The sequence below is a fragment of the Coregonus clupeaformis genome, chromosome 1 (genome assembly GCF_020615455.1).
Source record: "Coregonus clupeaformis isolate EN_2021a chromosome 1, ASM2061545v1, whole genome shotgun sequence".
NCBI classification, from domain to species: Eukaryota; Metazoa; Chordata; class Actinopteri; order Salmoniformes; family Salmonidae; genus Coregonus; species Coregonus clupeaformis.
In genome coordinates this window covers 47,005,893-47,030,637 of record NC_059192.1, presented here as the reverse complement: position 1 = coordinate 47,030,637, position 24,745 = coordinate 47,005,893, and the positions used below count along the sequence as shown (strand labels likewise).

The 24,745-nt window shown below is 44.6% G+C and overlaps 1 protein-coding gene across 1 annotated transcript in view; it reads left to right on the top strand.

Annotated features, from left to right (window-relative positions):
- The window catches only part of LOC121583283 (cytosolic phospholipase A2 beta-like), a 36,004-nt gene extending 12,000 nt beyond the window's left edge, over positions 1-24,004 (top strand). The window contains 13 exon segments of the mRNA XM_045226397.1: positions 9,210-9,338; positions 9,437-9,477; positions 9,618-9,631; positions 18,334-18,467; positions 19,340-19,370; positions 19,373-19,454; positions 19,613-19,835; positions 20,095-20,217; positions 20,500-20,635; positions 20,842-20,985; positions 22,915-23,084; positions 23,289-23,475; positions 23,763-24,004. Coding sequence (XP_045082332.1) covers positions 9,210-9,338; positions 9,437-9,477; positions 9,618-9,631; positions 18,334-18,467; positions 19,340-19,370; positions 19,373-19,454; positions 19,613-19,835; positions 20,095-20,217; positions 20,500-20,635; positions 20,842-20,985; positions 22,915-23,084; positions 23,289-23,475; positions 23,763-24,004 — 1,656 coding nt within the window.
- The last annotated feature ends 741 nt before the right edge of the window (positions 24,005-24,745 follow it).

Below are 24,745 nucleotides of genomic sequence, written 5' to 3'. Positions count from 1 at the left end.
TCCCCGGGAGGAAGAGCAGCTCCGTCTTGCCGAGGTTCAGCTTGAGGTGGTGATCCGTCATCCATACTGATATGTCTGCCAGACATGCAGAGATGCGATTCGCCACCTGGTTATCAGAAGGGGGAAAGGAGAAGATTAGTTGTGTGTCGTCAGCGTAGCAATGATAGGAGAGGCCATGTGAGGATATGACAGAGCCAAGTGACTTGGTGTATAGCGAGAATAGGAGAGGGCCTAGAACTGAGCCCTGGGGACACCAGTGGTGAGAGCACGTGGTGCGGAGACAGCTTCTCGCCATGCCACTTGGTAGGAGCGACCGGTCAGGTAGGACGCAATCCAAGAGTGAGCCGCGCCGGAGATGCCCAGCTCGGAGAGGGTGGAGAGGAGGATCTGATGGTTCACAGTATCAAAGGCAGCAGACAGGTCTAGAAGGATAAGAGCAGAGGAGAGAGAGTTAGCTTTAGCAGTGCGGAGAGCCTCCGTGACACAGAGAAGAGCAGTCTCAGTTGAATGACCAGTCTTGAAACCTGACTGGTTTGGATCAAGAAGGTCATTCTGAGAGAGATAGCAGGAGAGTTGGCTAGAGACAGCAAGCTCAAGAGTTTTGGAGAGAAAATAAAGAAGGGATACTGGTCTGTAGTTGTTGACATCGGAGGGATTGAGTGTAGGTTTTTTGAGGAAGGGACATGGCCAGCGGTCAAGGATGAGTTGATGAGCGAGGTGAGGTAAGGGAGAAGGTCTCCGGAAATGGTCCAGAATTGTGAGGGGTGAGCCATCCTCAGGAAAGGAACTTATCAAGGCGTCAAGCTCATTGATGAACTCTCCAAGGGAACCTGGACGGCGATAAATGACAAGGATGTTAAGCTTGAATGGGCTAGTGACTGTGACAGCATGGAATTCAAATGAGGAGATAGACTGATGGGTCAGGGGAAAAAGAGAGAATGTCCACTTGGGAGAGATGAGGATTCCTGTGCCACCGCCGCGCTGACCAGATGCTCTCGGGGTATGCGAGAACACATGGTCAGACGAGGAAAGAGCAGTAGGAGTAGCAGTGCTTTCTGTGGTAATCCATGTTTCCGTCAGCGCCAAGAAGTCGAAGGACTGGAGGGTAGCATAGGCTGAGATTAACTCTGCCTTGTTGGCCGCAGAAAGGCATTTCCAGAGGCTGCTGGAGACCTGGAACTCCACGTGGGTCGTGCGCGCAGGGACCACCAGATTAGAGTGGCAGCGGCCATGCGGTGTGAAGCGTTTGTATGGCCTGGGCAGAGAGGAGAGAACAGGGATAGACAGACACATAGTTGACAGGCTACAGAAAAAGGCTACAATAATGCAAATGAACTAAATAAAGCTAAATGAACTAAACATCTGGGAAAGCGAGAGAGCGGGGCCTCCCTCACTTACGTTTCACTGAAACACTCAAATATAACTCTCCCAACTACCACTTTAGAAATTATAATTGTTGTAAACTACAGCGGTTCAATGTTTTCTAGGAATAGACTCTAACTTAGTTTATTCAGCTAGCTAACTTGGTACAGTATTCTTCCGTGAAAACCGCCCAGGGCACCGAATCCTATGACGCCATAGCCAACTAGCATGCCAGCCTCCAATAACACGGTGTAGTACCAATACTCGGTTACAACAAACCACCAGTGTTAACACGCCAAACAGATCATTCGTGTCCGTGTCTAACATTGTGTAAAGTTTTGGGTTAGTTTTGACAGTTTGAGTGAGTACGTCGTCAACTTATTCAGCCAGTTAGTTAGCTAGAATAGTTAGCATACTAGCTAGCCATTGCTCTCTGCCAACGAACCAACCTCTCCTCCCACGGCACGAAACACACAGAGAGAGCCAAGCTAACATTAACTAGTCACCCATGTCCCGAATTCCCTTGAACGACTACGGTTACCAGTATGTAAAAACAAAACAAAAATAAATGTAGGTTAAAACTTACCCTTAGTAGCTACTGTTAGCCAGTTAAGTGCAACGCTAGCCACAAGGATAGTAAAACCAAACACACACACAGGGATTATATATATATTACATGTCCTCTTTACAATCCTCAGAATCTGTGTGATGTTTTCTTTTGTAATTTGTTACTGACCTTTGAGAAAGCTATGATATTGAGATAGGTTGGAGTTGTGATGCCTGGAGACAACGCTCAGATGCCGTTGTTGACTGTTCCTGATCTGGATGAAGATGGACAAGTGGGACTGGATGGAGTATTGATGGATAAATATCCTTTTTGATTATTTGATCATTTTTCATTTTTTTTTTTCAATATTAGTGTGATTTTAGTATGATGTTATGAATCAAAGGGGGGAAATAGGATGATGTGATTCATACATCATTTATATATAATTTTTATATTCTTAGTTGATATTGATGTTTAATTTGAAAATGTTGTTTTGCAAAAGATACTGTTTGGTCTTTTCTTTTCTTCCAGAAGCATTTGGGGGAATATGTAGAGATTGAAATATGCAAACAAGGACAATATGAAGGGACAATATGAAAGGAGAATGACTGGAGGAGATGGAACAAGGAAGGTGTGGAAATGTTCCGATTCCATCATCAACGATGCATTGGAAGAGGAGACTACGGAGGAGATGAAGTGTAGTGGACTACATTCCAGTGTCTGCAATGAAATATAGACATATTTGCATGTGTAATACATAATTTGTGTCATATTCTTAGGTATTAATTTTTGTAGAATGATATTTGATGTTATTGGATACATGTGGGGATCTTAGATGTTTTTGTTTATTTCGTGAATGCTTAGGGACATGGAGTCTAGGCAGGGATAGAGATCCACTGTAGGGTCCGATGGGTTGACCAGCCTTAGAGTGGACATTTTGGATAGTATTTTGTTTGCTGGGGCTTACATGTGTATTTAATTGCATCATAGTTTCAAATGCATTGATAAAGATTTATGAATTCATCGGGAGTACCTAGGTGGTTGCCTGGGGCAGAGGGACCGTGAGAGAATTTTACTGTCTTGATTGATGGATGGATATTTGGAACGAAGGCTGCCAGACAGTTTTTCGCTCTCACACTCCATAAAGATTTGTTCATATTTCATAGTAATGTATTCACACTTCATAAAGATTTGTTCATATTTCATAGAAAGGTATTTACACTCTAGAGGGAAATGTTTTTGGTTTAATGTTAAAGATACTCAATAAGATAAATTGTTACTTGTCATAATCCTATTCTGTTTGTTTTCGAGACTTTTAGTTCGTCTCGAAGGGGGGAATGCAGTGTATTAAGATTATGACGTTGTTAATGTTTTTAAGTGGAACCGGAGAGGATGTTTATTTTAGTGTCAGAGGGAATGGTTTTAGTGTGACACCCCGGATAGGACAGAGAAGTCTGTGTGTTGTAGACAGGGGATTGGACAGTAGAGGGAGCCACCCATATCTTGGGAAGATTATATATACTGGGTAAAAACGACGAAGAGGTTAGAGCGGCCATTGCAATCTGGGACGCCGTTCTCCGGGTGATCTTGACACCTGTAACCTCATGCTGAAATCTTGTGATATGAATAAAACGTATGATCAAAGGTTCAGTATGAGCGGACTCCTTTGTTTATCAGCAATAATTGCCAGCATTGACCCGATACTACACCAGAAGCTAGGTTTCCTCCCAATTGTCGACAAATGTTCATGTGAATATTCTGACATCTGCAGAAAAACAATATGCACATTTTCCCACCAGAGATGTTTCCGTCAAATTGACTTGTTGTGAATAAAAGGCTGTGCGTGATGACGTAGTGCACATAGAAATAACTTTTGCAGTAACATTTTAAATGGGTTTCCATCACATTTTCAACTCTACTGATGGTTTTGTCACAAAACAATTGCGTTATAGGCTATAGCGAATGTGCTGTTCTTGGCACGTGCACTCTAGCCAACAGCTTGCAGATCCAGTGTGGGCATAGTATGCATGATGAGATTATTATGGACAAAGAGCAAGATTATTTATATTTGTCAAACGGCAGCCAAGCATAATGTCATCAGAATAAGACCCTCTATATTTATTGGAAAGGAGCATCAATCACCGCGTGCACTTTCACCACCTTCAGAAGTTCATAATTTATTTAATCTGTAAACTGCATTCTTTCCTGAGTCATAGTGGGAGGATTCCAAGTTTACTTCGATGTGATGGTTATTATATCAATATTTGCGCATAAAGCCATTTACAACGCAATTTCTTGCATAATTACTTTTACAGACACAAAAAGATTGCACCTCGTCTAGCATATTTTGTTTTGTCAACATCTGGAATATTAACCAACAAATGTGCTGTTTCCATCCCATCAGGCCTGTTTTGATTTTTTTAAAATCTTGCATGTAATAAAAAGGTTGGATGGAAACCTGGTTAGAAAAAACAAAAAACAAAAAAGTCTGACGCATGTTTTGTGCCAATGAATTGGAGAGAATAAATAAAGAATTACAGGGGGCAGTTTGGAAAAAACAAATGTCCATTCCGAAATGTCCTACAGTAGCCTGTCTGGACTAATAATCAAATCAAAATGTTATTTGTCGCATGCGCTGAATACATCAGGTGTAGACTTTACTGTGAAATGCTTACTTACGAGCCCTTTCCCAACAATGCAGTTTTAAAAAGTAAGAACATCAAGTTGCTCTCAATGGTGCAGCTGTAGAACTTTTTGAGAATCTGAGGGCCCATGCCAAATATTTTCAGCCTCCTGAGGGGGAAGAGGCGTTGTCGTGCCCCCTTCACGACTGTGTTGGTGTGTTTGGACCCTGATAGGTCCTTAGTGATGTCGACACCGATGAACTTGAAGCTCTCGACCCACTCCACTACAGCCCTGTCGTTGTGAATGGGGGCGTGCTTGGCCCTCCGTTTCCTATAGTCCACGATCAACTTCTTTGTCTTGCTGACATTGAAGGAGAGGTTGTTGTCCTGGCACTACACTTTACAGTCTTTTTTTTAATGTCAGCTGTTATGACCTATTATGACATAGTTATGACTGTGTCATAATATGTTATGACTCTAGGTGTCAAGTAAAGCTTTATCCTTTTGGTATATTTGGGAAAAAAAGATTTTGTAGCATTATTTTAGTTTAAAATGTACATTTAGGGGAATTTTATAAGAGAATAGATTTGTTTTTGGAATTTTCTAAATACTTTATATATTATTAATTTCCATGTCGGCACTATGCCTGGAAATACCCTTGTCCGGAGCAAAGGAACCACATTTCAAACTCTCCCAAAAAGTGGCAATAATGGATATTAACTGAAAAATTATCATAAAGTAGTTTCTTGCAATAGCCCTCTGTGACTTTAAAGAATATTTCTCACAAAACTTTGATTCCTAAAAGATGTGTCCAGAGATTTGGTCAACTCCGTTAGATTTGTCTAAAATTAATCAAGAATGAGCAGGGTCCGCTATAAGGACGCATTATTCATTATTCATGTCCCCCTTAAATATAGTGCAACAAGACAACTCCTGGTAGATTTAAACAAACAATATTGGAATCATCATGGTCACAACCATAAACTCTCAACTCCATCTCCCTTATAGATTAAAATAGAATATGAATTTTGGTTAAAATATTGTACATTTGATTAAGTTTTTGAGTCATAAAGCAACTGAGGAAGCAAAATTAAACCAACTTTATTTAATTTTTATATTTTTTGGGATCATTTCTGAGAAGGAGGCAGTGAGACTTTAAAGAAAGTATCACTGCCTCCTCACAAATGATCCAAAAAATATTAAATAAAGTTGGTTCAACACAGTGGCGGGTCATTTTGACCCTAGGACAACGGGAGGGTTAAGATATATATATATATTTTTTTTTCAATACTCTGAAAACATATCCTAATCACTGTTCTGCAACATATGCTTAAACAATTGAACTATTTGCTGTGCTAGACCTAAGGGATAATGTTTACTCTATAAATGTTGTTTTATGTTCTAAATCTAGAAAAACATGCCAAAATGCTAACGAAATTAGCCCTGGAGGATTTACTAGTGCTCTAAAACTAAACCAAAATAAGTTTGGAGTTGTGTATTAGGCTACATAAATGAATAATCTAATGTTAGAATCAATCAATCAAGGCCTTTAAAAACTTGTTGAAATGAAATGCCTTTTATGATGTCTGACAGAGTTGACATAAATCCAGTTAGTTGCATCTCATAGAATCACAATGCATCACACTCACTCACATGACCTCTCAGGAAGAAATACTGACTGAAATGATGTCATTACTAAACATATTCAAACACAGTGTGACGTGTACTCACACTAAAATCTAAATGTGCACTTGAAGAGCTATTACATTTGCTGGCAATATACGTAACTGTCCTCACAACCAATTTCTGTTTTATGAAGGAAAAAAAACGAATTAGGAGGTTGTTCCTTTACATGGTGTGATGCTTATATTCATTATAATGCCATTATTGCTTTTGTGCTGATTGTCACTATTTATCAAGCACACTTGGCGCTTATAATGATGTTTAGGCTACTGATGTTTTCATCATTTGACCGTGCATCTTGCTAACCATGCGTCTTGGTGGTTGGGGTATTTTTTGTATTTTGTTGTTATAAAAATAAGCTGTTACCGTGTTCCAACACATATGCTTTCTGTTTCATAGTTGTAGCAAACACACTCCACAAATTAAAACATTTGAACACTTCAATGTGTTTTTTTGTTGTTGTTTTCACATACAGTGGAGAGAACAAGTATTTGATACACTGCCGATTTTGCAGGTTTTCCTACTTACAAAGCATGTAGAGGTCTGTAATTTTTATCATAGGTACACTTCAACTGTGAGAGACGGAATCAAAACAAAAATCCAGAAAATCACATTGTATGAGTTTTAAATAATTAATTTGCATTTTATTGCATGACATAAGTATTTGATACATCAGAAAAGCAGAACTTCATATTTGGTACAGAAACCATTGTTTGCAATTACAGAGATCATACGTTTCCTGTAGGTCTTGACCAGGTTTGCACACACTGCAGCAGGGATTTTGGCCCACTCCTCCATACAGACCTTCACCAGATCCTTCAGGTTTCGGGGCTGCCGCTGGGCAATACGGACTTTCAGCTCCCTCCAAAGATTTTCTATTGGGTTCAGGTCTGGAGACTGGCTAGGCCACTCCAGGACCTTAAGATGCTTCTTACGGAGCCACTCCTTAGTTGCCCTGGCTGTGTGTTTCGGGTCGTTGTCATGCTGGAAGACCCAGCCACGACCCATCTTCAATGCTCTTACTGAGGGAAGGAGGTTGTTGGCGAAGATCTCACGATACATGGTCCCATCCATCCTCCCCTCAATACGGTGCAGTCGTCCTGTCCCCTTTGCAGAAAAGCATCCCCAAAGAATTATGTTTCCACCTCCATGCTTCACGGTTGGGATGGTGTTCTTGGGGTTGTACTCATCCTTCTTCTTCCTCCAAATACGGCGAGTGGAGTTTAGACCAAAAAGCTCTATTTTTGTCTCATCAGACCACATGGCCTTCTCCCATTCCTCCTCTGGATCATCCAGATGGTCATTGGCAAACTTCAGACGGGCCTGGACATGCGCTGGCTTGAGCAGGGGGACCTTGCGTGCGCTGCAGGATTTTAATCCATGACGGCGTAGTGTGTTACTAATGGTTTTCTTTGAGACTGTGGTCCCAGCTCTCTTCAGGTCATTGACCAGGTCCTGCCGTGTAGTTCTGGGCTGATCCCTCACCTTCCTCATGATCATTGATGCCCCACGAGGTGAGATCTTGCATGGAGCCCCAGACCGAGGGTGATTGATTGTCATCTTGAACTTCTTCCATTTTCTAATAATTGCGCCAACAGTTGTTGCCTTCTCACCAGCTGCTTGCCTATTGTCCTGTAGCCCATCCCAGCCTTGTGCAGGTCTACAATTTTATCCCTGATGTCCTTACACAGCTCTCTTGTCTTGGCCATTGTGGAGAGGTTGGAGTCTGTTTGATTGAGTGTGTGGACAGGTGTCTTTTATACAGGTAACGAGTTCAAACAGGTGCAGTTAATACAGGTAATGAGTGGAGAACAGGAGGGCTACTTAAAGAAAAACTAACAGGTCTGTAAGAGCCGGGATTCTTACTGGTTGGTAGGTGATCAAATACTTATGTCATGCAATAAAATGCTAATTAATTACTTTAAAATCATACAATGTGATTTTCTGGATTTTTGTTTTAGATTCCGTCTCTCACAGTTGAAGTGTACTTATGATAAAAATTACAGACCTCTACATGCTTTGTAAGTAGGAAAACCTGCAAAATCGGCAGTGTGTCAAATACTTGTTCTCCCCACTGTATATCCTACAGTAACATAAACTAAAGAAATTGCTTTTGCTTTATTTGAAATATATATCTAATGTTACCTAAGACCTTCATAAACACAACCAAATGGTTATTTTTGTGATAGCATATATGACATTTATTAATTACACTGTTAGAATGTTGCAGTCAGAATGACTGCTCATTAGCTTGAAGGGGGGTCCCTCGAGGCCCAGCGGTTCTATTTATTTTTAAATCATGCAGCACATACACACATAGGAGGTCCCGTGAAGAAAACTTGCCCCCCTATGGCAATCGAATATCCGTCCAACTGATTCATTCTGGCGCCGGTCCTGTAATCCGGCTGCATTTTGAAATTTGAGATTGCCAAAATGACCAGAGTGGCAAGGAGTGGAATGTTAGCTAAAGAGATTGGTACCCAGACTATGCTGCTAAGTCACTATTATCTCAAACATGCCCAGGGGTTTTGACTGGGAGTTTACAAGATGGTAAAAGATGGAATTTACTGGATATTTTGCAGACTGTGAGATGCTGACCTTTAAGCTGTACAGACATGTAATCAGAAAACATATTCCTTCCCTACTGGAAATGGAATAACAATAATTACACAATCACACATTTTATTGTAACACAAATTGAATTGTAACACATAAAAAATACATTCTACCCAGCTTTTCTTTCACAAACCCCTGAAAAGCTAGTTTGGAGTACATTGTTATTTCCTTAATATATTGGAAATAGGTTATCAAGTTAATTCACATGCTATAGAACATGTCAGAATTGTGTTATTATTGTGTGCAATTTCCAGTATGTTTCAGAATAAGAGATTATATCTCACTAGTTTACTCATTATAGTATAAAACAATATACTGTAAATGAAAATACATCCAAACGTGATAAAATGGAGTAAGAGATGCCCTTTTCTTTTCAGAATATTGTGGAGTTGAAGATGTACGATGAGGACAGTATCATGGGTGATGACCTGTGCTCCATTATAGTGTTTGACATCAGTAACCTCACACCTGGGAAGAAGGAGACCAAGACCTTCATCAGTGAACCGGTAAGACTATTACAGCACTAAGGATTAGAACTGGAATATGTCATGAATGAATCACATGTAGCCTATGCTTGGTCTCCCATGCCTCCTCTCTATTTCAGACCAAAGATGAATTGTGGGTTGAGTTTGAGTTGTTGGAGAGGTGAGTGACAACTTTGACATCCATGCCATTGTCAGACTGCTTTCAAAGCAGAAGGTGCTGAAATAGTCAAATTTTTGTTGTTGTAAAAATGACTTCCATGACTGACAACAGTTTGTGTTTCTTGTGTTCCCTGTTTGCAGCAAAGAGCATGCTGGTGACTCTCTCTCTAATGGTGTACTAGTGGTAAGGATCAGTGGCGGCTCCTGAAAAAATTCTCAGGGGGGGCAATTTTTCTGATGATTTAGGTGACCTACACACATTTTAAAAAAGATATGTCCAGCAACAACATGAAGACAGGGGCAGCATATAAGTCAATACTGATATACACATTACTTGCTTCAAAAAGGCCTCATGGTTGAATTGGAAATATGTGCACCTGAGCAAGCAGGAGCTTTTGATAGAGGCTACTGAAAACATTGATGCAAGTTATTGGTAATAAGAAATTTTTATAGACTTCCATATTCTGCCCTCTTGTATAGATTTGTGAAAATGAACAGTGATAGACATTTTGCCTGAAAACAGAATTTGAAAATAATTTCTAGAAAAGGTAAACACAGCTATCTGTATGGCTTTGTAAATATGAACAACCATATTCTGGCCAATTGTATAGATTTGTAAAAAAAATTGTTTACTTTTTTAAAATGAAAAATAACTATTTTAAACAACATCAACTGTGAACTGATTTGGGCGTGTGTGTGTTAAAGAGACAGACAGGGAGGGACAAAGAGAGAGAGAGGCTACATTACTTGTACTGAAACTGTTCTCTTCTCTCTTTCAATGCAGCAAAGCGGTCAATGACTTTCTCATTGAAATCAGGCATGCTGAGGACTAGTTTACTAGTTACTTTTTAGCTTGCTGCATTATCAAATTCAGCTGATGCGCATAGCAATGCACGTAATGGCCTTTCTTGAAATGCTCACGCACCTTTTGCCTTCTCTCGCCTCATCACACTGGCTCCATCGCAAGCTTGCGCAATGAGTTTGACTTTCACGTCGTCGGCAAAAAGACCGTTCAGTCTCTCCAAAAGCACACTGGCGATTGAGACTGAGGTTGATTCCGAGATGGGAAGGAACTCAAAAAAGCGCTCCTGCACTTTGTGGTTGTCTCTTTGATGTGAACTTCTTTCAAAGAGACAATCGAGTTGCACTGAACGCTATAGCCATCTTGATAGTAGTACGTGAATTGATTGATGCTGCTACCCGCTCTTTTCTTAGTTACGTTCATGGTTACGTTACGTATGACGAAAGCGCGTTAGTGCAAGCCCTCAGAAACCCATAGAGATTGTATTGAAAGCTCTGAAATTTGAAAAAAATAGATTTTACATGAGAGGCTATGAGAGACTTCTGGGCGATTTTCAACCTGACTGAAATCGCCCCAAAACGGGCGGGGCCATTTGAAGCACGACTTTAGCCTGATTGGACATTTAGTGGCAGATCAGACCAGACGTCTAGATTACAACACTGATAACTACTGTTGCCGTGATATAATTGATTAGAAAAAAAATCCCTTGCTTTTCCCGTTTGGCAGTGCGTCGCCCATATCGCCCTAATGAACACACCGCCCCTGGTAAGGATATTATTCCATTTCTTATCATTCTAAGGCAAAGTCAACATCAAAAGGATGATCATAGAGGGATAATAATGAGGTCAATAATGAAAGGACATGGTAATGTGGTGTGCATTCGGAAAGTATTCAGACCATTCCCTTTTTCCACTTTGTTACGTTACAGCCTTATTCTAAAATTGATTACATTATTTTTTCCCCTCATCAATCTACACACAATACCCCATAATGACAAAGCGAAAACAGGTTTTTTCGAAATGTTTGCTAATTTACTAAAAGTATTCAGACCCTTTGCTATGAGACTTGAAATTCAGCTCAGGTGCATCCTGTTTCCATTGATCATCCTTGAGATGTTTCTACAACTTGATTGGAGTCCACCTGTGGTAAATTCAATTGATTGGACATGATTTGGAAAGGCACACACCTTTCTATATAAGGTCTCACAGTTGACAGTGCATGTCAGAGAAAAACCAAGCCATGAGGTCAAAGGGATGGTTTGTAGAGCTCCAAGACAGGATTGTGTGGGGGGAAAGATCTGGGGAAGGGTACAAAAAAAATGCATTGAAGGTCCCCAAGAACACAGTGGCCTCCATCATTCTTAAATGGAAGAAGTTTCGAACCACCAAGACTCTTCCTAGAGCTGGCCGCCCGGCCAAACTGAGCAATCTGGGGAGAAGGGCCTTGGTCAGGGAGGTGACCAAGAACCCGATGGTCACTCTGACAGAGCTCCAGAATTCCTCTGTGGCGATGGGAGAACCTTCCAGAGGGACAACCATCTCTGCAGCACTCCACCAATCAGGCCTTTGTGGTAGAGTGGCCAGACGGAAGCCTCTCCTCAGTAAAAGGCACATGACAGCCTGCTTGGAGTTTGCAAAAAGGCCCCTAAAGGACTCTCAGACCATGAGAAACAAGATTCTTTGGTCTGATGAAACCAAGATTGAACTCTTTGGCCTGAATGCCAAGCATCACGTCTGGAGGAAACCTGGCACCATCCCTACGGTGAAGCATGGTGGTGGCAGCATCATGCTGTGGGGATGTTTTTCAGCGGCAGGGACTGGGAGACTAGTCAGGATCGAGGGAAAGATGAACGGAGCAAAGTACAGAGAGATCCATGATGAAAACCTGCTCCAGAGCGCTCAGACAATGATATTGTAGGATTTTTAAAGAATTTATTTGCAAATTATGGTGGAAAATAAGTATTTGGTCAATAACAAAAGTTTCTCAATACTTTGTTATATACCCTTTGTTGGCAATGACACAGGTCAAACATTTTCTGTAAGTCTTCACAAGGTTTTCACACACTTGCTGGTATTTTGCTGGTATTTTGGCCCATTCCTCCATGCAGATCTCCTCTAGAGCAGTGATGTTTTGGGGCTGTCGCTGGGCAACACAGACTTTCAACTCCCTCCAAAGATTTTCTATGGGGTTGAGATCTGGAGACTGGCTAGGCCACTCCAGGACCTTGAAATGCTTCTTACGAAGCCACTCCTTCGTTGCCCGGGCGGTGTGTTTGGGATCATTGTCATGCTGAAAGACCCAGCCACGTTTAATCTTCAATGCCCTTGCTGATGGAAGGAGGTTTTCACTCAAAATCTCACGATACATGGCCCCATTCATTCTTTCCTTTACACGGATCAGTCGTCCTGGTCCCTTTGCAGAAAAACAGCCCCATGCTTCACAGTAGGTATGGTGTTCTTTGGATGCAACTCAGCATTCTTTGTCCTCCAAACACGACGAGTTGAGTTTTTACCAACAAGTTCTATTTTGGTTTCATCTGACCATATGACATTCTTCCAATCCTCTTTTGGATCATCTAAATGCACTCTAGCAAACTTCAGACGGGCCTGGACATGTACTGGCTTAAGCAGGGGGACACGTCTGGCACTGCAGGATTTGAGTCCCTGGCGGTGTAGTGTGTTACTGATGGTAGGCTTTGTTACTTTGGTCCCAGCTCTCTGCAGGTCATTCACTAGGTCCCCCCGTGTGGTTCTGGGATTTTTGCTCACCGTTCTTGTGATCATTTTGACCCCACGGGGTGAGATCTTGCGTGGAGCCCCAGATCGAGGGAGATTATCAGTGGTCTTGTATGTCTTCCATTTCCTAATAATTGCTCCCACAGTTGATTTCTTCAAACCAAGCTGCTTACCTATTGCAGATTCAGTCTTCCCAGCCTGGTGCAGGTCTACAATTTTGTTTCTGGTGTCCTTTGACAGCTCTTTGGTCTTGGCCATAGTGGAGTTTGGAGTGTGACTGTTTGAGGTTGTGGACAGGTGTCTTTTATACTGATAACAAGTTCAAACAGGTACCATTAATACAGGTAACGAGTGGAGGACAGAGGAGCCTCTTAAAGAAGAAGTTACAGGTCTGTGAGAGCCAGAAATCTTATTTTCCACCATAATTTGCAAATAAATTCATTAAAAATCCTACAATGTGATTTTCTGGAATTTTTTTTCTCAATTTGTCTGTCATAGTTGACGTGTACCTATAATGAAAATTACAGGCCTCTCTCATCTTTTTAAGTGGGAGTGTCATGAGCCTCTCACTCCACCGGGTTACCACCTTAATTTTCTTCCACTCTGCTCACCACTCTCTCTACTCAGCCTAACTAGCTCCACCTGTCCCTGCTCTGCTCGGCTCTAATTACTCTGCCAGCTGCGCTGCATTACCCACTAACCTCTCCCAGTATTTATAGCCCTGTCTTTCAGCTCTCCTTTGTCAGATCGTCTGCAAAGCTCACACCCGGAACCTGTGTGCTCGCGCTTCTGGCTCACCCCTGTTTTGTGACCCCGGACCTGCCTGATTCCTGGATACTCTTCTGCCCCAGGAAAACCAGACCTGCTTTCTGCCATTACGACTCCTGACTACTCTTCGACCCCGGTAACTCTGACCAGCCTTCTGCCTTGCTACAACGTATTTGGATTTCCCTTGAACTGTACTTCTGCCTGTTTTCATCCGCCCCGTTGTGTCTGTGTTTCCTCCCCCCCCCAGGACTTCTGGACCACCAACCACCGGCGTCATCGGACGCATCGCTGCCACTGGGGGAGGCACAGACCCAGCACATCGGACGGGATAACCCCTGGAGCCTTCACTCACTCCCTACATCCCTTTCCCCTTAAGTTTAAATAAACTTTCTGGTGTGACGCAATTGTGGTCCTCTTGTCGTCTGTCTGAACCGTGACAGTACGATCTGACCATCATGGACTCAGCGCACACTTCCCCCGACATGGAAACCGAAGAACCTGAGCAACCCACCGCCATGCTACGCCTGGAACACACTGAGAGAGAGCTAGGCCGCATGAGCGGCGACATCACCTCTCTGCTTCAGGTCGGCCACCAACAGCATCAGCAGTTCCAGCAGCACCAGCAGCAGTCCCAGCAGCAGCAACAACAACTCGCCATGATCATTCAACTCCTCACCAACCTGACCCCAGCCAGTCTGCCCACCAGCCCTGCCCCCGAGTTACCTGCCCCGGTCATTGCAGCCGCTGCTCCGAACCCAAGATTGGAAACCCCGAGCGGTTCAACGGCGATTCAACCCAGGTCCGGCCATTCCTGACTAGCTGCCGACTTCAGTTCTCCTTGCAGCCAAGGACCTTCGCCACGGAGGGGGCTAAAGTTGGGTATGCCATCACTCACCTGACGGGCCGAGCTCGACTCTGGGGAACAGCAGAGTTCGAACGTCAAACCCCCGCATGTGCAACCTTCGACCGGTTTGCCGAGGAGATGCTGAAGGTGTTTGACCTGGATTCACCAACCGCAGAGGCGTCTCGTGAACTGTTCAGTATTCGACAAGGCAGACGTACAGTCGCAGACCATTCCATCGACTTCCGAACCCTGGCAAGACGAAGTTCTTGGAACACACCATCGTTGGTGGACGCGTTCTTCCATAGCTTGGCTGACTATATCAAGGACGAGTTGGTCTCCCATGAACTGCCTTCCACTCTTGATGAAGCCATCGCACTGACTGTCCGGATCGACAGAGGGATACAGACCCGTCGTCGTGAGAGGGGGCGCCAAGGTCCACCTACTACCGGCATTCGGAGAGATCCGACTGGGCTCCTGTCATCTACTGCCACTCACCCAGGTCAGCTTGATCAGTCTGAGCCTATGGAGATTGGGCGAGCCTCTCTCACTCCTGCAGAGCGCCAGCGACAGCTTCACCTCAAACCTCTGCCTCTATTGTGGAGGTGATGGACATCGTGTGGTAACCTGCCCTTTAAAGGGCCGAAGCTCACCGGGCATAGGGGGAGTCCGGTTGAGTTCAATGACCATCCAGTCCTCCGACCGCAAACCCCCTGCTGCAAGTTCACCTCCGCCTCCCTGACTCAACTCACACCCTGGCTGCTCTGGTGGATTCTGGCGCCGAAGCCAACATAATGGACATCAAGCTGGCACGCCAACTGGGACTGGAGAACCTCCGTTTGACACCTCCTATTCCTGCCCGGGCACTGGACGGACACTTACTCGGATCGGTCACTCATGTCACGGCCCCGGTCTCGATGGGTCTGTCCGGAAACCATCAAGAAACTATCCAGTTTCACCTGCTCCCCTCTCCAGGCCAACCCCTCATCCTGGGTTACCCATGGCTCCGCCCGGCACAACCCTCAGCTCGACTGGGTGACCGGGGTGATCAGGGAGTGGGGAGAGGACTGCCACCGAACCTGCCTGCTTGCCGCCGCACTACCCCCTCGGCCAGTACCTACTAACTCCGCTCCTGACCCCTCCAAGGACCCTGTGTCGATTCTGCCAAGTCCCTGCATCGTTGCAGCTCTGACCTGGGCTGTTGAGGAACAGGTGCTGGAGGCTCTCCGTAACCAGCCAGGTCCCAGCACTTGCCCAGCTGACCGCCTTTTTGTCCCCGAAGACCTGAGGTCCCAGGTCGTTCAGTGGGGACATGACTCCCGCCTAGCTTGTCACCCTGGCTCCACCCGCACTTACAACCTGCTCGCCCAGAGGTTCTGGTGGCCCTCTCTGAGGAAGGATGTACGGGAATTCGTCCAAGCCTGCCCCATCTGCAACCAACACAAGTCGTCCTGCCAGCCCCAGCCGGATTGCTGCAGCCCCTGCCTGTGCCCAGGAGTCCGCTGGTCCCTGCTGCGCCTTGTCCTCCTCCTCCACGGCTCGTCGATGGTGGTCTGGTTTACACCGTCCGCCGCCTGCTTCGGTCCAGACGGAGGGGTAGGGGTCTCCAGTACCTCATTGACTGGGAGGGCTATGGACCTGAGGAAAGGACCTGGGTGCCAGCTAGTCGGATTGTGGATAGGACTCTCATCACCGCTTTCCACCAACGGCATCCTGATCAACCTGCAATCCGTAGGGGCCGCCCCAGAGGGTCTCTAACCGTCCTGCCCGCTCGGCTTCCTGTCCTGTGCCTGATCCGGTCTCGGGACCTGTCCCATCTCCCGACCACGGCCCTCCGGCTTCCTCCGAGGATGAGGACGTTCACTCGGACCGTTCGGAGGAGTTCTAGCCCTCCTCCGGCTCCCCTCCTCCCGCCCGGCGTGGTGTTGCTCTTGGGACTTCTGGGGCCGTCCCTTGGGGGGGGTTCTGTCATGAGCCTCTCACTCCACCGGGTTACCACCTTAATTTTCTTCCACTCTGCTCACCACTCTCTCTACTCAGCCTAACTAGCTCCACCTGTCCCTGCTCTGCTCGGCTCTAATTACTCTGCCAGCTGCGCTGCATTACCCACTAACCTCTCCCAGTATTTATAGCCCTGTCTTTCAGCTCTCCTTTGTCAGATCGTCTGCAAAGCTCACACCGGAACCTGTGTGCTCGCGCTTCTGGCTCACCCCTGTTTTGTGACCCCGGACCTGCCTGATTCCTGGATACTCTTCTGCCCCAGGAAAACCAGACCTGCTTTCTGCCATTACGACTCCTGACTACTCTTCGACCCCGGTAACTCTGACCAGCCTTCTGCCTTGCTACAACGTATTTGGATTTCCCTTGAACTGTACTTCTGCCTGTTTTCATCCGCCCCGTTGTGTCTGTGTTTCCTCCCCCCCCCAGGACTTCTGGACCACCAACCACCGGCGTCATCGGACGCATCGCTGCCACTGGGGGAGGCACAGACCCAGCACATCGGACGGGATAACCCCTGGAGCCTTCACTCACTCCCTACATCCCTTTCCCCTTAAGTTTAAATAAACTTTCTGGTGTGACGCAATTGTGGTCCTCTTGTCGTCTGTCTGAACCGTGACAGGGAGAACTTGCACAATTGGTGGATGACTAAATACTTTTTTCCCCCACTGTATTTACCCACTTTATATGTATATACTGTATTCTAGTCATGGCTCATCCTATATAACTGCTGGTATACACACCTTTTCTATTCACATACTGTCCATACTGCCTATACACACCATTCAAATACATTTTCACATACACTCTGGTCCGGAAGCTAATTTCCTGCAATTCTATACATTTTGCCATGGGGTTTTATACTGTGTATTTAAATACTGTATTCTTGACATAGCTCATAGCTAACTACCGTAAATTGCATTTTAGTTACACTGTTTATACACACTGCATATGTATTTATATACTAGATTATTTACATAGCTCACTCTAATAATTCTTAGTATATCTTGTGTAAATTCATCCGGTGTACATACGTATAGGTTGCATTTGGATTACTGTTACAGTGCTATTTGGGTTATTAATTGGATTCATTCAGAAATGTCATGATTTCTTAAAAAAAAAAAATATATATATATATATATATATATATATATATATATATATATATATTTATGTGCTGTTTGACATTATAAACTTTGTGGTTCGAGCCCTGAATGCTGATTGGTTGACAGCCGTGGTATATCAGACCGTATACCACAGGTATGACAACACATTTCTCTTTACTGCTCTAATTACGTTGGTAACCAGTTTATAATAGCAATAAGGCACCTCGGGGGTTTGTGGTATATGGCCAATATACCACGGCTAAGGGCTGTATCCAGGCACTCCCCCGAAGAACAGCCCTTAGCCGTGGTATATTGGCCATATACCACATCCCCTCAGGCCTTATTTCTTAAGTATACTGCATCTTCAGGAGCTAGTAACATAAGCATTTTGTTGCACCCGCTATAACATCTGCTAAACTGTGTACGCGACCAATAAACTTTGATTTGATTTGTTTTCTAAATACCCCCCAATGTATGAATTGTATATTTCTCTGTGTCTGTCTTTCTGTGTGTCTGTGTCTGTGTCGGCGTGAGCAGAATCAGATCGGCCCACAGTATATTCATAAAGCACTCAACTGAGCAACCAATCTATGTTGTATTGTTCTAGTGGAGCAGAATGTGGTGCTGAAACTGTGTGGGGCCTTTCAAGAAGAACATAAGATTCTTGCTCCTGAGGAAACATCCAACCTGGCCAAAACCTACTACATCATCAGAGACCTGGAGACAGAGCTTGGCGTGACGGTGCGGTTAACTGATTCTTTCTTGACCAATATCTTCCCTATCGTCATCCAAGTTCCATATGATTTTTCAAAATTCCACTATCATATTTTTTGTATCCCCAGGATAAATTGGGTGAGGTAGAAGATGCAACTGTCACTGGTTTATCTGCTGTTCCACTCCAGCACCTTCCAGACAGTAATGACTTCAAAGTATCTTTACCTGTGGGAGAGGGACAGTAGACCACATTCTAGTCTTTGCCGCATTCTAGTGTTTGCATAAAGTGCCAAGGAAAGATTATTGATGAAGGGTGTTTGTAAAGCCTATATGACTTACATGGACACTCCCCCTTCACAGGACATGGTGGATCTACATGTGAGAGCAGAGGACTGGTAAAGTGTTCCTTTTTATGAAACAATCCGTCAGTATTTCATTCAGAAGTATACAAACACATGGCATGAGTTGTTATTAATGTGTTAGATACTGTGTGTGTGTGAATCCACAGCCCAGACGATGAATTTGAGGTGCGTCTTGATTTTGACGTCCGTCCAGAGGAAAAATAATTCCTGAAGAAGAGAAAGGTGCTAGTGGGTCAGGCCTTACAAAAGGAGTTGGGCCTCAGCTCGCCCCCTGACCCTAAAAAGGTACATGGTGATGATTGTTTTTGCACAAATTTACACACTCTGCAGTAATTGCTGCTTATCATCCATAATTTCAACACTAATGAAGACTGAATATTGATGCTGACCAAATATGTTTGTCTTTTTCCAGTCTCATGAAAGACATTGTTGTGGGATTGTTTTTTTTTTCTTCTACTGTGGTGTCATCTACTGTAATTATGAAACAAGTCTCAAACAGGTTGACTGACAGATGGTGTTTGTCTTTTTTTCCCCCAGGTGCCTGTTATAGCTGTGGTTGGCTCAGGGGGAGGTATGGCAGTCTGAAGGGGCTGCGGAGACTGGGACTACTGGATGCTGTGAGCTACATCACTGGTGTGTCAGGCTCCACATGGTGTGCATGGAATTTATCTCCATTGCAATTAAATATGAAGTATCGTATAAGCAAAGTGAATGAAGGAGTGAATGAACAAACTAACAAACTAACACTTGCCAGTTTATACTACTGAGACCCCTACTTATGTGACATCATAACACATTCCTGTTCAACAGGGCCTTAGCTGCGCTGTATCAGGAAGTAGATTGGTCACAGCGTGATATGGATGAGTCCATCTCAGCTATGGAGGGGGAGATCAGCAAGAGTTTCCTTAGTGCCTTCACCCCTGAGAAGCTGCAGTACTATAGACACCAGATGGCAGAAAAAGAGAAGGAGGGACATATGGTGTCAGTCATAGACATGTGGGGTCTGGTCATCAAGCACTGCCTGCATGGGAAGGTACAGCCGCCTACTGTACACTCATACTTTACAATACACACTGTACTAATCACACTCCAATAGGAAGGAGTTCCGCGGAAATGGTTTTGTTTCCTGTAATTATAGTGATTTTTATTCCATTGAAACTATGGAATGTTTTTCCCACAGACACAATTAGTGTCTATTATGTCTTTCACACTGAGTTATGATGCTCTACATAATTAATGTTGGTTGGAGCAGCCTATGTGACAGATTGATTTATCCTATGTGTGATTTGAAGAAGAACACCAGTACCCTGTCTGACCAGCAGAAGGCAGTATCAGAGGGACAGAACCCTTTACCCATCTGCACTGCAGTCAACCTGAAGGATGGAGTGAAAGACACCACAAGAGAACTTGGTAAAGCTGTTCTAGTAACTTATGTTTGATAATATGTATTTTAATGCAACCCAAACAGTGGTCCACATGTTGAAACAAGGAATATTGTAACAGAATTTTGATGGTGTTAACTTGTATGTTATTTACATATCTTTATGTATCCAGGTAATACACTAAAACTTTTGTGTAGCACGTGTCAACGCAAAGATAAAATGCTATACAACTGATTGAAAATAGCAGTTGGAGTATAAATGACATATAAATTGAATAATAAAATAAAAATTATTCCTGTTCCTATCATTTTAGAGTGGTGTGAGTTCACACCATATGAGGTGGGCATTCCAAAGTATGGGGCCTATGTCCATGCAAAGGACTTTGGGAGTGAATTCTACCTCAGTCACCTAGTCAAAAAACATCCAGAGATACGTACCTCCTATCTGCTTGGTGAGAGACCACTTATTTGTGTGTGTGTGTGCGTGCGTGCATGAGTTTGAGAGAGAGAGAGAGAGAGAGAGAGGGTGGGTGGTTACATAGTATCCCTGCACTAATGTGCAACATGTATCTATTAACTTTTTACAGTGGTTGTGGGCACCTCTGCCTCTGTGTTGACAGGTCTTTGGAGCAGTGACTTCTCTCTTAACCTGACCCAGCTTTGGGGATTTGCACTAACACTGCCTCAGCGCTGACCAGCTTGTTTAACAGCCGGCCAGTCATCACTAAGATCTACAACTTCATGCGTGGGTTCTTTCTGCACTTGAACTACAATGACAACAGCAACTTTACAGCCTGGAAAGGTACCATGCATGAACCTCCCCTAACTAGTACTGTTAAAACAAATTCAACATGGATTTATTCAAATACTGTTGTACAATGTGTGTGTGGCACCAACAGTCTATTTATGCATAGGCACCCCAATGGTGGAACAAGCTCCCTCACGACGCCAGGACAGCGGAGTCACTCTTTCTCCCCTCTCTCTCCAGATAAAATCTTGCGACTTGTGACGGCAGGCCGCCCAACAATCTGCCCGCTTGACCCTATCCCCTCCTCTCTTCTCCAGACCATCTCCGGTGACCTTCTCCCTTACCTCACCACGCTGATCAACTCATCCTTGACCGCTGGCTATGTCCCTTCCGTCTTCAAGAGAGCGAGAGTTGCACCCCTTCTCAAAAAACCAACACTCGATCCCTCTGATGTCAACAACTACAGACCAGTATCCCTTCTTTCTTTTCTCTCCAAAACTATTGAGCGTGCCGTCTTTAGCCAACTCTCTTGCTATCTCTCTCAGAATGACCTTCTTGATCCAAACCAGTCAGGTTTCAAGACTGGTCATTCAACTGAGACTGCTCTTCTCTGTGTCACGGAGGCTCTCCGCACTGCTAAAGCTAACTCTCTCTCCTCTGCTCTTGTCCTTCTAGACCTGTCTGCTGCCTTTGATACTGTGAACCATCAGATACTCCTCTCCACCCTCTCCGAGCTGGGCATCTCCGGCGCGGCTCACTCTTGGATTGCGTCCTACCTGACCGGTCGCTCCTACCAAGTGGCGTGGCGAGAAGCTGTCTCCGCACCACGTGCTCTCACCACTGGTGTCCCCCAGGGCTCAGTTCTAGGCCCTCTCCTATTCTCGCTATACACCAAGTCACTTGGCTCTGTCATATCCTCACATGGCCTTTCCTATCATTGCTACGCTGACGACACACAACTAATCTTCTCCTTTCCCCCTTCTGATAACCAGGTGGCGAATCGCATCTCTGCATGTCTGGCAGACATATCAGTATGGATGACGGATCACCACCTCAAGCTGAACCTTGGCAAGACGGAGTTGCTCTTCCTCCCGGGGAAGGACTGCCTGTTCCATGATCTCGCCATCACGGTTGACAACTCCGTTGTGTCCTCCTCCCAGAGTGCGAAGAGCCTTGGCGTGACCCTGGACAACACCCTGTTGTTCTCCGCTAACATCAAGGCGGTGACCCGATCCTGTAGGTTCATGCTCTACAACATTCGGAGAGTATGACCCTGCCTTACACAGGAAGCGGCACAGGTCCTAATCCAGGCACTTGTCATCTCCCGTCTGGATTACTGCAACTCGCTGTTTGCTGGGCTCCCTGCCTGTGCCATTAAACCCCTACAACTCATCCAGAATGCCGCAGCCCGTCTGGTGTTCAACCTTCCCAAGTTCTCTCACGTCACCCCGCTCCTCCGCACACTCCACTGGCTTCCAGTTGAAGCTCGCATCTGATACAAGACCATGGTGCTTGCCTACGGAGCTGTGAGGGGAACGGCACCTCCGTACCTTCAGGCTCTGATCAGTCCCTACACCCAAACGAGGGCATTGCGTTCATCCACCTCTGGCCTGCTGGCTCCCCTACCTCTGCGGAAGCATAGTTCCCGCTCAGCCCAGTCAAAACTGTTCGCTGCTCTGGCACCCCAATGGTGGAACAAGCTCCCTCACGACGCCAGGACAGCGGAGTCACTCACCACCTTCCGGAGACATTTGAAACCCCACCTCTTTAAGGAATACCTGGGATAGGATAAAGTAATCCTTCTACCCCCCCTTACCCCAGAAACAACAAAAAAATAGAATTGTAAAGTGGTTATCCCACTGGCTATAAGGTGAATGCACCTATTTGTAAGTTGCTCTGGATAAGAGCGTCTGCTAAATGACGTAAATGTAAATGTAAATTTAGATTATGTTTGCTGAAGTTTTGCTCCCAATGTTGCTGCAGATATGCATCCAGATGCCTTCCCCAACAGACTGACTCCAGCTGACTCCACATTCCACCTGGCAGACTCTGGGTTCTCCATCAACACAGGCTGTCCCCCTGTCTTGAGACCAGAGAGGGGGGTTGATGTCATCATGTCCCTCAACTATTCGTGGTGCGAGGACCAATTCAAAGTAAATGGGTTGAATTTATGAATAATACAAGAGTGAATTTGTGTTGAAAGATGAACAGAGCAGTTTACTTGATAATTTGCTAGATCCACATTTCGCACAGGGGTCTGCACACACACACTAGGCCAGAAGGTGCACATGACTTGCGTAACGGCCATACACAGTGTTTGAATTGTCTGACTGACATCTCTGTAATCTATCTACCAGGTCCTAAAGAGGACTGAGGTTTACTGCAAAGACCACAGCATCCCCTTCCCCTGCATTGACTTCAGCAGCCTGGAGGGACAGCCCCTGAAAGAGTTATACGTCTTTGAGGATGAGAAGAACCCCAAGGCTCCCATAGCGCTTCACTTCCCTTTCGTCAACATCTCATTCAAAGAGTTCAAGGCCCCTGGTAAGCACTGTCAAGATCATGGTAATTTTAAAAGAAGCAGAGTGTAGGGGTAGTCAATGAGCTACTGTAGCTAGCTAATGGTTCAAGCTGTCAATAAGTCATTGGCTCTGTGCCTGTCAATCAAATCAAAATTCTGTCAATAGAAAATTGTTCATGTGTGTTTTAGAGATCAGGGCCAAAGATCATTGCCCTAAAACTTTGGATTGGATTGCACTTTGTTGATATGATTGATTTTATGGTTGTTTGATGTTTAAGGCTGATGGTATTGTTATGTTCTCATTCTGAAGGTGTGGCACGTGAGGGTGAGGAGGAGATGAAGACAGGGGATGTTGACGTTAACACAAGCAGCTCCCCTTACCTAACCACACACCTGACCTACGCAGCAAAGGACTTCCGGGCACTGACAGACCTTACCTCGTACAACATCCAGAACAACAAGGAGAAGATCCTCCAGGCTCTCAGGAAGGTCCTCGAGAGGAAGGTGCCTGTGGAGGAATCGGACCACCATGAGCAGCACACATGCCATTGACGGGGCCAGAGAATATGGATAATCTTCTTGTACATATGTTATGAAATGATGAGGGCAAAACAGAATAAACATGATTGACACTTTGTAATCCAGATGCATGCCTGGATAGTGACTATAGTCAATACATTGTGCAACTGTTCTTTAACGTATGTATGTATATTATTTTTTGGGAAAGTGTCCGAGTCATGCCACCAATATAATGAGATAAGAGGGAAAGGCCCCACCTAGAGAAACGACACGTAGACCTTGAAAGTAAACAGTACGTGGCACCTGGACATTGAAAGCTAATGGTGGCGTGGCACTGAAAGATGTTAATCTTTTACATAAAGAGGAGTAACTATGTACGCTGTATAAGCATGACTATGCATGTTGTGTAAGCATGAAACTGTATAAAAGGAGAGCTCCGAGTCAAAGCAGGCAGTTGTTCCATGGACCAGCTCGGCTTTGTTGTGTTGTAATAAAGTATATTCTGAATTCACAGGCTCCGGTTTCTGAGAGATATTATTGAGTTAAATATTTCTACCACAAGAACAACATGCATTAAGATCAGATCAGACTCATTACATTGAGAGGAGCAATTCTAACTGCAATTTCTGTCACAATGTATGTTTGGTTACACTGTCCATTTGAGACTGTAGGGGAGAGAGGAAGACAGTGTGAAGACAGCGTCAGCGGCTTGCTGATTTGACATTGTGAATTTATTTTCATGAATTGTATCTTCAAGTTTGGTTTCATTTTATA